Raw genomic sequence first — 12928 nt, forward strand, 5'->3', positions numbered from 1 at the left:
CAGCTCCTGGACAGGGAGCAAGCTCTTCCACTTTCAGAGAAAAGCCACTGTTTGAATGGCACCAGCCCGTCCAGCTCCAGTCTCGAGGGCCTGGGCCAGTATAGGGAAGTCGCCTGCAGGGTGTAGCTCAACCATCATGAATCATGTGAGAACAGACACTCTCACATACACTAGGCTTCACAGTCAGATATTTCTCCCCATTCCCTTTTCTTCCAGACAGGGTTTCTTGGTGTCACTCTGACTGTCCTGGAACTTGATTTGTAGACCAGGCTGGCCTTGAACTCAGAGATCCTCCTGCCTCCCCAGTGCTGAGATTAAAGGCATGTGGTGCTGCCACCACCAGGTTCCTCCACCTCTTTTTTTTTTTTTTTTTTTCTTTTTTTTAAGCAATAAACATTTTGTATATTTGAGTGTTTTGCTCGCATGTGTGACTTGCGTGCACCATGTTCGTGCTAGTATCTGATGAGCAAAAGAAAAAGGAAAGGGAAAGGACATAATTACTCCTAGGTATGGTGGAGGAGAAAGTGTACTGTAGATCTGTGGGAGAGCAGAGGCAGAGGCAGGGACATCTGTCCAGAGTGGTCCTGACCCTGACTCCTGTGGGGGAAGGGGGTGGCGGTCAAGGACAGCAGCCTGGTGGCCAAAGGTACAAAAGGGGAGTATCCACAGTGTCTCAGGCCCTGGGCTGGAGAGTTCAGGAAAAAGGGTGGGGTATGCGGCCATACTCTGTAACAGGTAGGGACTGAGGGATGCTGGGAGAACCTGAAGGCCAGGTCTGCTTTGATGTGTTTAATAGGCACCTCAGCCCTTTGTTCAAGGTTTGAAATTTTAATGGTATTCATGGAGGCAAGAATGAGGGCATTGGATCCCTGACACTGGAGTTACAGATGGTCATGAGCTGTGGGTGCTGGGGACAGAATTGGAATCTTCTGTAAGAGCAGCCAGTGTTCTAACCATTGAGCATCTCTATCCCCCTCCCCCTTAGGAAGCCATTGGAGCTTCTATCTGCTCCATAGTGAGTGAGAAGAAACTATAACTTCAAAAATGAGGTTCAGTCTTGCATATGGGGTGAAGTCTATCCTGAGGTATGGGTGAGGAGTCTGGGGGCGGGGACCCTCACAGCAAGGAGGTGCTCACCCTTCTCTGGGAGGTAGTGCAGAGGCAGGAACGACATTGGACCGGGAATAATTAATTCCGTGTAAAACCAAAGTAGCAGAAGATGAGAATGGGTCCAAAACTCCAGCACCGCCTCCCACAGGCCTCAGTAAGTCATATTCACGGATCTTCAGGTCAACCCTGAACACTAGAGGCCAGTTATGGCAAGGACCTGGGAGACTGACAGGAAGGTGCAGGCATGGGGGCCATGGGAAGGAAGTGCAGTGTGGCTCTCGATGAGCAAGAGAGAATCCACAGAGGAGGTGACCAGAAGCAGGTCGGTGGGGCTGCTGTGCTTCTCTGAATGAGTGCAGGCGCCAAGGCTGCTGCTGGGGGTGGGGGGGGGGAGGGGGTGTTGTTGTTGGAAGTGCTGAGCCCCAGCAGCTGTAAACTGAGTACCCGAAGCCCGAAGCCAGCAGTGCCAGTATAAGCGGGAAGGAGGCCATCACTGCAGTCCCTCCGCTTCCTTCCTGTGGAGAGCTTCCTACTCTTAGCTCCAGCGCTGAGCCCCCTGCTCCGCTGCTACAGAGCACATCTGAGGGAAACCAGCACACCGGTGCTCATCCGAGCTGCCTTTCTCTTCCCTCCCTAGATTATCCTCTGGACTTGAACCACAGTGAAGCCTTTCCCCCAACCACAACATTTCTTCCTGAAGATTTCACCTACTTTGCCAACCACCCTTGCCCGGAGAGGCTCCCTTCCATGAGTAAGTAGCCTCAGCCTGCCTCCTCTGCTCAGGCAGGCTTCTGTTACTCCAGAAGCGGGAGGGACCAGCCGGCCTCCCTGCCTCTTTGTGAAGTGTCTCCCTGGCCCATGCTGTAGGAATTCCTTATGACCCAGCCTCTCTCTGTTAAACCTGCTGCTGCTGCCCCCAGATGCCTGGTGGTGCTGTGTTCTGACCCCGTAGCGACCCTCATAAGATCTGAGGAAAGAGCTGGGCATTGGCTGTCACTTTAGTGTCACTGGTTCTAAGGGGTTTGATGCAGGAGCCCTCTCCCCACCCTCCTCCTTCTGTCACACTCTTTCACATGCTCCCTCCCACGCTCACCCTCCACTTCCCTCCCGCCACCTGCTGGATAGTTGTTACAAGTTCTTTCTTTTCTTTTCCTTAGTATTTTAATTAGGTTTTCATTATTTTATGTATACACGTGTTCTGCCTCCGTGTGGGTCTCTGCACATACACTGGGGCTTGAGGTAGTGAGCCTCCACTTGGGTGCTTTGCAACGAGTGCTCTTAACCGCTGGGCCAGCTCTCCAGCCTTAGAAGTTATTTTCTTAACAAAATACTGGTTTTAAGAACAGGTTAGGACTGGAGAGATGGCTCAGCGGTTAAGAGCACTGACTGCTCTTCCAGAGGTCCTGAGTTCAGTTCCCAGCAACCACATAATGGCTCACAACCATCTGTGATGAGATCTGATGCCCTCTTCTGGTGTGTCTGAAGACAGCTACAGTGTGCTTACAAAAAAACAAGTCTTTTAAAAAATGTTAAAGCCATGCATGGTAGCCATGCCTCTAACCCCAGTGGGGGTCCTCCTGGCTGTCCTGGAACTCCCTGTGTAGACCAGGCTGGCCTGGACCTCACAAAGATCCTCCTGCCTCTGCTTCCCAAGTGCTGGGATTAAAGCCCCTGTGCCTGGTTTCCCTAACACTTACTGATTGTCGTGGTGTCAATGTTGGGGCGTGGTCAAGGATGACTGCTCTGCGTTTGGGCACCTTTAGTCAGAGGAGGTGAGGCAGGCAGCTGACCATGCTTCCGATGGAGCTGACAAGTCAAATGTGCTGCTCTGCTCCTCCTCTGATGAAGGCAGTGTCCACATAAGAGGCTTTCGGAAGGGCCCCAGTTTATTGGGAAGTTGAATAGGAGCCCCTGTAGCAGGGAGGCGTCTTGAGAAAGAGTTACCCTACCTCAGTTTCAGAGTCTTTGTTTCTCTTTCCACCTTGGCAGAAGCAGGTCTCCAAAGTGTTGTCCCTTTGGTAGGCTTCTTTGCAGGATGGTAGTGACACACTAAAGGGCAGAGGTGAAAGGGCTGCTGGGAAAGGCTAATTGTTTGTCCTCCCTCCCTGTTCAGAGGGCCCGATAGACATAAACATGAGTGAGATCAGAATGGACGATATTCATGAGCTCTTCTCCAGAGACCCGGCCATCAGGCTTGGAGGACACTGGAAGCCTGCAGACTGCGTGCCTCGGTGGAAGGTGGGTTATGAGTCAGACCCCAGGGGCTGGAATCCATCTGGGATTGCCAGGGTTTGAGAACCGTGGCGGCAGGGAACTTGTACCCTGCCTCTCCTTCTCAAGAAATGGTTTCCCCCAAGGACTGATTGCTGTGGCCATAGAGAATGGCAACACCCTGACGTTGTCCAGGCCACTGAACCCCTTTGTTCCCAGGCAGGATTGTTTGCAGGAGGAAGGGCCAGTAGGTCAGCTGACACGTTTGTGGACTGTGTATCCGCAGAGCAGCTTACCAGAGGACAAGTGGACTCTGCAGTCCTCCAGCTGGACACTTAGGCCTCTGCCGGATGAGTGTATCGGGAAAGAGACAGCAGCTCAAGGCCATTGTTTGAGCAAGTGTTTAATAAATGCTTGTGTGTTGCTGGCCCTGTAAAGGGAAGGGTTGTGACACAAGCCAAGGATAAGCGTAGTGTAGTGGCAGCAGGTGTCCACAGATGCAGTGTCACAGAGTGTGCTGTGTGCAGCATGGAAGAGCCTTGATCACTTGGTGTCTGCATGCCTGGGGGTGGAGGGACTTTGTGCTTGGTCACCATGGATATATGTAACTCCTAGAGCTGCAGTCTAGATAGGATCCAGGTCATTCCAGGGTGGCCTTGCCTGCACAGGTCAGTGTTAGAGGATGTCGGGGGCAAGGAGAGGAGCCTCTTAGCGTTCCCCAAGGGTTGCACATCCAGGGGTATGCAGCTTTGTAACAATGCAGAGAACTTACTGGAGGGCTGGAGCCAGCAGCTAACTGATACCCCACCCCACCCCACTCCGATCCACTGCAGGTGGCCATCCTCATCCCTTTCCGGAACCGCCACGAGCACCTCCCAGTCCTCCTGCGACACCTGCTCCCCATGCTCCAGCGCCAGCGCCTGCAGTTTGCCTTCTATGTGATCGAGCAAGTGAGTGGTCCGTCGTTCCTTCTCTTTCTTCTGAGCCTGAAATCTACACTGGTGCAGGTGACCCTGTCTTCAGTGTAAAGAGCCGATGAGCTGGGCCCTCCCCCCACATCACTGTTAATCAAGAAAACACGCTCCAGGCCAGTCTTGAGGAGGTGCTTTCTCAGCGAAGAGCCCCTGGTTCAGCTTTCCTCTCAGCTGGGTCCAGTTGACAAAAACCAGCCAGCACACCCTTCTGCCTCTCCTGAGCGTGTGTTCTGGTACTGGCCGGGGGAAGTGAAGGTTAATGCAGTTCGTCTAGGCCAGAGCTAGTGTAAACTAGTCTCTACCTGCCACAGAATTCGAAATCCTCAGACCTTTATCCCTGGAGAGCTCAGTTCCTGTTGTGGTGGAAGCTTCAGAATAAACAGGCTGAGATGAGTAGAGAGCTCACCCTCCTTGACTCAGTGTTTGTGAAGTAGGTGGGCAGCATGCGAGGGACAGTGAGGGCTGTGTGAGCAGTGTAGGCTGGAGACTTGGTAGTGCCTGGCCTGGCCCTGCATATTCTGTGGCTGCCTCTTCAGCTGCAGCACATGCTGCTGCAGTGCTCTCTGAAGAAACAGGGCACAGTTCAGCGAACTCCCTGATGACCCGGCTGAGCAGTGCTGCCCAGGCTCTGCGGGCCCAGAGGTCTTCCACATGGCTCCTAGGAGCCCTTTCGCTGAGCAGAGAAGGCAGTCGGGTCTTTGCTTAAGGAACGATTTGCTCTTGCAGGCTGGCACCCAGCCCTTTAACCGAGCCATGCTCTTCAACGTTGGCTTTCAAGAAGCCATGAAGGACTTGGATTGGGACTGTCTGATCTTCCATGACGTCGATCACATACCTGAGAGTGACCGAAACTACTATGGCTGTGGACAGATGCCCAGGCATTTTGCAACCAAACTGGACAAGTACATGTACCTGTGAGTGCCTCCTCCTCCCTGTGCCAGTCTAAGCTGTGCCAGCTGATGAGTGGCTTGCAGAGTGTGGTACAGAGCTCAGCAGTGAGCATGTGTGGGGCCAGTTGTTACCATTTTGCTCACTGTGGAAAGTGGGTTACATTGTGACTGTGGGGGTATAAAGTGGTGTGAAGTGGGTTAGTATTGTGACTGGGTGTGAAGTGGTGTGAAGTGGGTTAGTATTGTGACTGGGAGTGTGAAGTGGGTTAGTATTGTGACTGGGGGTGTGAAGTGGGTTAGTATTGTGACTGGGGGTGTGAAGTGGTGTGAAGTGGGTTAGTATTGTGACTGGGGTGTGAAGTGGGTCATAGTGTGACTGTAGGGTGTGAAATGGGTCATATTGTGACTGTGGGGTGAGGTGGTCAGGTGGTAACAGCCTGTGGTGGGAGTAAAGTAGCTGAGCACTGGTTGTGACCCTTGGTTGCACATTGAGTTCCGTGCTGGCACTCACTGTACAATGAATGAGGTTGTTGCAAACCAGTTAACAGCTGGGGTGGTGTCAGTCCTCTTGCCTGGCTGGGCGAGCCTCTAAGTTCCACCCCCAGCACTGCAGGAAAACAAAGACAAATTCATGAGGAGATTCAAGTCAGATCTTTAACCCGGCTGGCCTCTTTTCAGACTTCCCTACACAGAGTTCTTTGGCGGTGTGAGTGGCCTGACTGTGGAACAGTTCCGGAAAATCAATGGCTTCCCTAATGCCTTCTGGGGCTGGGGCGGAGAAGATGACGACCTGTGGAACAGGTACACACCCCACCCGACCCTGGCACCACCCAGTCTCACAGACCAGGAGCTGCACAGGTCACTTAGCGCCCTCGCAGCAGCCACGTTGGAAAGCTCACAGAATAGTGTTTGTGCATGCAGGCAGTGAGCCCGAGAGGATATTTCCCTCCTGCACCTCTACACGCTCATGCCCAGCTTTTGCCCCTGCGAGCAGCCAGCGCCTGCACAGCCGTCCTGCACTGAGCTCTGGGGTGGCCCCTTGATTTCTTTTGTGGCAGAGATAAGTATTGGAGTTAGGTGGATGTGGGAGCTTGTTTTAAGAATTAGAGGGCTGGAACGTGAAACAACAGAAAACCCTTCTAACTCAAACTAAAACATAAAGCATAGTTTATACATCCCACTAAAGCAACTATTTTCATTTTCCCCTTTGACATGTAAAATGAAACTTAAAATTACAGCTTAACTTTTTAATACTAATGACCATGGAACCCAGAGAAATGGCTCAGCAGTTAAGAGCACACACTGCTGCCCCAGAACACCATGGCTTGTTCCCAGCTGTGTGTTACTGTAGCTCAGAGGATCCGGTGCCCTCTGTGGGAACCTGCACTTACCCCGTGTGACACACACACACACACACACACACACACACACACACACACAGAATTAAAGGTTAATTTGAGGCCAGAGAGGTAGCTTAGAACACTTGTTAGTCTTGCCAAGGACTTGGGTTCAATTCCCAGCACCCACATGGCTGCTCACAACTGTGTGCTCTAACTCCAGCTCCAGGGGATCCCATGCCTTCTCCTCACCCCCAAGGGTACCAGGCCTACACAAGGACCATTTGCATGTGTGCAGACCAAACACTCATACGTAATGTAAAAGACATTTTCATTGCTTCAGTGTTAGAAAGAAATAAGGTAGCAGCCAGGTTTGGTGTCTCCTCAGATCTGTAATTTCAGCTCTTAGGAGGCGGTGGAGGAGAGTTCTTTGAATTCAGAGCCAACCTAGGCTACCTAGTAAGACTCCTGCTTCATAGAACAGGGGAGAGAAGGAGTATGCTTACTATAAAATTCATATGAGACGAAAAATAAAGTTCCCCAGTCTGTGCACCCCAGCACAGCATCGTCACTACTTCAGTTTGTCTTTAAAACATGGTGAGTGAGTCACGCCAGACGTCTTTGTCAGTTTCTCAGACCCATAGTGGCAGTGCCTCAGTCTTGGGGTGAGTGTCCTGCTGGGGTTCTGTATGGAATACCATCTGACACTTACATGGGCTCCTAATGTCGTGTTTAGTGTTCCCATGCTTGCAGGTAGTGACTAAGGAGACCGACTCAGACTTTAGAAAAAACGCTAGAGGTGAAGTTGGTCAGAATTGTTAAGGCTCCTGGGCCGTGTTAGAACATCATCTCCCCATGTTCCCTGTGGCTCTCTGCACCAAGTGGCCATGTCGGTGGAACACCCCCCACCCCCAAGGTGAAGGTGGGCCACCTGGTGACCTGCTCACAGGCGTGTCCCTGCAGTGTGGGGATCTTTGAGTGAACCTGGAGCTCACTGACTCAGCCAGGCTGGCTAGCACTGAACTCCAGGGGCGAGCTGCCCCTCCCTCTCTCCCCTGCCCAGTGCTGGGGATATAGACACATAGCACTGGGCCAGCGTTTACGTGGCTTCTTGGAGATCCCAACTTAAGTCCTCAGCCTCGCAAGGTTGGCACTTTATCACCTGAGCTACCTTCCCAGCCCCCTCAGACAGAAATGCTAGTTACCCTGCTGGTGAGCAGTCGGAAGCACGCCATCCTTTGTTCCCACCGGCAAGCATTCTCCAGATTGGTTAAATATTTAGTGTGACTACACAGTCGAAAAACACATCATGGCAGGTGCTGGGGTGTGGCTCAGGGATGGAACATTTTCTAGCAAGCACTAGTCCTGACTCCTCTTTCTCCCTCCCTCCCTCCCTCCCTCCCTCCCTCCCTCCTCCCTCCGTCCGTCCCTCTCACTCTCTTAAAAACAGGGAAAGCCAGGGGATAGTTCCTTGTCAAAGCTCTGACCTTGGTCTCTGAAACCATGAGAGTGGCAGCTCTATCAGTTACTTTACACTAGGACCAAGGCGACCTAGAGAAGAGTGGGTGTATCTGGGCTCAGGCTGCAGAGGAGTAGAGTCCGTCATGGCAGAGAGGCAGCGCGCATGTAGCTGGGACAGGCTGCTGGGAGCACATGTCTTCAACCTCAGGCATGAAGTGGCGAGAGCAAACTGGAAATGGCTGTGAACTCTCAGAGCCTGCTTCCAGAGACTGGCTTCTTCCAGCAAGGCCACACCTTTTAACCTTCCCCAAACAGCACTGCCATCTGGGAACCAAGGGTTCAAATACTGAAGCCTACAGGGTACATTTGTCACGAAACCACCACAGTCGCATATGCCTTTAATCCCAGCTCTTGGCAGGAGGATCTCTGTGAGTTCCAGGTCAGACAGATCTATATAGGGAGTCAGCTACACAGAAGACCCTGTCTCAAAAAGGTTGTTGGTCTCAGTAGCACCACCATAATCCCAGCCATGGGAAGTGGAGGCCTCAAATCCCCTGGCTGTCCGCCTGTGTGATGAGCTCTAGGCCAGCGAGGGGCCTGGTCTCCAAAAAGGAAAGTCACATGGTGCCTGAAGAGACGTGCAACATGCAAGGTGTCTTCTTACCTTCACAAGCACACCAGTGCACGTGCGCACACACACACACACACACACACACACACACACACACACACACACACACACACACGAAAAGTTGGCTGCTGAGTGACCATCATCAGATCAGTTAGCTGAGTGAGAAGTGCTTGGACATTGCTGCTGGTGAGGTCATGAGGTGGTGTAAAGTTTACTAGTCTCTCTAGCGTCTCACTGTTACTCCTTTGGTTTTGGACAGGGTACAAAATGCAGGCTATTCTGTGAGCCGGCCAGAAGGGGACACAGGAAAATACAAGTCCATTCCTCATCACCATCGAGGAGAGGTCCAGTTTCTTGGCAGGTTGGTACTGTTTTTTGGTCCTCAGGGTGGCTTTCAGCCACTTTCTTCCCTCACCTTCCTTAGCCAGGCCTGTTCTGTTGAGTTTGTCTCTGTGCCTCGGCCTGGCCTCCAGCTCTGTCCTCCTGCCTTCGACCCCCTCAGTGCTGGGATCACTGGCTGTACACCCCTGTGCCCATGTGTGGGTGGGCATCATGGGTGTGCATCACTTCTGATTAACCAAGGTAGACATTTTAGGTGACCATTGGTGAGCCTTAGATCCTCGGATCTCTCTGCAGGCAGGGAGTTGGGGTCACTTCTGCTAACACCCGAGCTGTGAAGGTGTCTGCCAGGGGGTAGTAGGGCTCCAAGCCTGGCTACTTTTTGCCCGCTCCTCTGAAATCTCTTTCCTGAGCTTCCCAGTTCTGACCTTGGATTAGTCTCTGGGGCCTCCATTTCCTTGGGCCTAAGAGGCATTAGATGAGCTGCTGTGAGGCTGGTCCAGGCAGCTGCCCTTGGCTTGTGAAGCTGGGATATCAGTTCTCGTCCCCCTCTGTCCTCGGCTTCCCAGGTACGCTCTGCTGAGGAAGTCAAAGGAGCGGCAAGGACTGGACGGTCTCAACAACCTGAGCTACTCTGCTAACGTCACGTACGACGCCTTGTATAAAAACATAACTGTCAACTTGACACCCGAGCTGGCTCAGGTGACTGAGTACTGAGACGCAAGGAGAAACACACCCACCTACCCACCCCTCGGACGGGCTGTGATGCGCCATCCTGGGGTCAACACAGGAGGACAGAAAGAGAGTGGAGCACAGGACCACAGGGCTCCAGAAAACTGTCACAGAGCACATGCACAAAGGCCTTCGCTGCAGGGCCCAACAGGGACAGGAGACTTGAGGACACTGTCATCAGCACTGGCTTCTATTCTACAAGACAGATGTCTGCCCTGCTGCTCTCTTCCGTCCACCCAGGTCCTGTCTCAGCTGCAATCTCCAGAATTGCAGGGCCAGGCTAGGCGCCCCAGGATAGACGGATGGCCAAGCCCAGAGGCTTCCATGGTCAGCCAGCCCTGGCTTGAAGCAGACCGGCTATGCCGGTCTCTGCATCTCTGGAGTTCTCTTTGGCTTTCATTTGGTTTAGTTTAGGGTTTTTTTTTCTTTTCTTTTTAAAGAAATTTTTCTGCTTTAGGTGGGGACTGAGGGCGGAGGGGAGGGACTTGGGGTGATAGACACATACCAGTCACTTCTTGAAGAAGTGCAGTTGTAAATAAGCCATGTAAGATGCCTTTTTAAAGTTTAATTTTATAGCTGGCTCCACTTCAAAGTGAGAGCTTCACATATTAAGATCACCTTGGGTGGCAAACACAACTTGGTTCCCACACAGTTGAGTGCCATCTCCCAAGTCCCAGTCATCTAGGAAGGAAATGAATGCAGTCCGCTCCTTACAGCCCCTCTTGTCTGCCCTGCCCCTCTTTCCTGCCTCTCCCTTCCCTTCCTTCCTCCTTCCCCCTCTATAGGGGCTTCCTCCTAGAGACTCAGCAGCTAAGCTGGAAATACTGTTGGGGCACAGTGCTGTCCCCTCTTACAGACCCCGAGCCAGCCGGGATGTGAGGGGGAGGGGAGGCAGAGGCACAGGGCACAGGCTATCACTCCAGTGTGGATGGCAGGGCTGGAGAGCAGGAGATCTGAGGCCAGCGAGCTATGTCACAAGTTCCAAGTCAGCCTGTGCTACGTATGCAGCCCACTCCAGCTCCACAACATCTCACACGCAGAGTGGCTGTTGGGTGACTGTTCCCTCTTTTCTTTGGAACTTGGCCACAGTTTCTCTGGGCCCTGCTTGCATGACCAGCTGGCTTCAGTGATTTCTCCGTTTCCCTTTTTAGTTTCTAGGAAGCTGCTGTGCTTGTGCTAAGAAGCCATTGGTTGGGGAGGGCACAGCCAGGGAGCAGGTGGCCCTGGGGTGCATGGCGGCCAGGGTCCGGGTGAGCTCTCACCAGATCCTTGACAGGCGGCCCAGCAGTCCCCCTGCTTCCTGACATCAGTTCCTAAGGCACCTCCTTCCTGAACCAGAGCTCCTTCCTGTGTCTGCCTCCCTGCAGCCTCTGTCCCTGAAGCAGGGATCTGTGTGTGGCGAGGAGCGCTCTCCTCTGGCCTCCGGCTGTTCGCCTTTTTGCCTTCAGCACCCTTGATGTTCATGGTTTACATGGGTGGGGGTGGGGTGTAGATACACGGGGATGGGGTTTACATCACACAGTTGGTTCTGAGGACAGATGATCCCCACAGACTGTGGGAGTGATTGGCCAGGCCTTTTTTTTGTTCTTTTTGTAGAGTAGAGTGGTATCTAGGGAACAGATGGCGCTGCAGAGTGCTTCCCGCTCGTATGAGAGAGCAGGTGCCTGCCCTTGAGAGCTGGTGAGCCACGTCATCTGTTTGCACTGGGCAAGGAGCTGCACGCGGCGCTGCGTTGACTTGCCTTTGTCTTACGGTACACACAGCAATAAAGATTGGGTTCCGCCTGCCCGGCTCGACCCTCCACCCCCCTGTGTTATTTTACAGTGCGGGGAAGGAAACCCATGGCTGATGTGCTAGGCAAGAGCTCTGCCACTGAGTCACGGGTCCAGCCCTCTCTCCCCTCATTCTTCTGTTTCCACTCTGAAGGCCAGGGATGCTGTCGCTGTGGTAGAGCCTTGGTGTCCGTGGAGGGACAGTGGTGTGTGTAGCATGTGTCCTGGCTGAAGCCCTGCATCCTCACAATAGCCACAGGGCACCTTTTTAAGCCAAAGGCTGATACTTGATTTAAGAAGGAAAATGCAGATTTGGGGACAAAGAAAGGTCTTTTTACTGCTCAAGTCGGGTCACTTATGTTCCCTTGCAATCATGTCCAAGTTTGTTATTAGTGTGGACTCTTGTGGGCACTGTCGGTCATTGTCCGCCCAGTCACATACCGAGTGGGAAATGTCACAGTCAGAGCCACACCACTGGACCACACATTAGGTCATTGCTTAAAGAAAATGACATTGAGAATCAAGTGTGACCTTGGTGTACTTTGGCAGCTGAAATTATTCCATGCTACAGACGAGTGACCCTTAAGCCGACCTGCCCTTGACTGACTGCCCTGTGTGTGCAAGGTCTCTCTCCGCACAGGCTTTCTTTGGGGAGGGGGGATTTGCAAAACTTTAATTTTGCTAAAATGGGGACTCCTGTCATCGAGTTCCTTCCTCAGAGGACAGCAGCAGAGCGGCAGAGCACACACTGACTGTGCCCACCATCGACGAGGCACTGACGCCACTGGCTTAGCCACCATTACTGTCTTTGTTCTGAGCTTGCTCTTTGTTTTAAAGGTGCCAGGGGGACATTTTTGCACTGAAGCCTAAAGATGTTTTAAAAACACTTTTCACAGAAATAGTCCTTGTCATTACATTGTTCACTCATGTGTTTGTACATTTTTGTATGTTAATTTATGAATGATTTTTTCAGTAAAAAATACATATTCAATAACCAAACCTTGGTGGTCATCTCTCTTTCCAACTGCCTTTCATGGAGGTCCCCCTCCTCTGTAGAACACTACCCACGGGGGACACGAGCAAAACGAAGGGAAGATTTGGTTCCAGACCATTCTCGGTGGGCAGTCCTAGTTGCTTTCTACCCGATTCTGCTCACATTGTAATCACAAACTGCTATGAATTGGTTTGTCATTGCCAGTGTGTGTGAGTTTTGATTTGTTTTCTAGTCTCCTGTAGCCCAGGCTGGCCACAGGCTTGTGTATGTGTACTCGAAGGTGATCTTGAGCTTCTGGTAGACCTGCACCACCAAGTTCAGTTTGTGTAGTGCTGGAATTAGCATCCAGGCCTTCGTGGGCGTTGGTCACTGCTCCATCAACAGAGCCCTAGCCCTGTCTGTCTGTCCCTCCATTTGTCCATCCATCCTCCCTTCCTTCCATGAGTACAGATGTTTTACCTGAATGTCTGTGTCCAG

At 52.3% G+C, this 12928-nt stretch overlaps 1 protein-coding gene across 1 annotated transcript in view; it reads left to right on the forward strand.

The window, feature by feature from the left end:
• B4galt5 (beta-1,4-galactosyltransferase 5) overlaps positions 1–12456 on the forward strand; it is a 50680-nt gene extending 38224 nt beyond the window's left edge. Inside the window, exons 3-9 of the mRNA XM_032904759.1 lie at positions 1748–1861; positions 3224–3348; positions 4155–4271; positions 5022–5209; positions 5864–5986; positions 8874–8975; positions 9523–12456. Coding sequence (XP_032760650.1) covers positions 1748–1861; positions 3224–3348; positions 4155–4271; positions 5022–5209; positions 5864–5986; positions 8874–8975; positions 9523–9670 — 917 coding nt within the window. The 3' untranslated portion in view covers positions 9671–12456. The remainder of the gene's footprint in view (positions 1–1747; positions 1862–3223; positions 3349–4154; positions 4272–5021; positions 5210–5863; positions 5987–8873; positions 8976–9522) is intronic.
• The last annotated feature ends 472 nt before the right edge of the window (positions 12457–12928 follow it).

The sequence above is a fragment of the Rattus rattus genome, chromosome 5, assembly GCF_011064425.1.
Source record: "Rattus rattus isolate New Zealand chromosome 5, Rrattus_CSIRO_v1, whole genome shotgun sequence".
Lineage (NCBI taxonomy): Eukaryota > Metazoa > Chordata > Mammalia > Rodentia > Muridae > Rattus > Rattus rattus.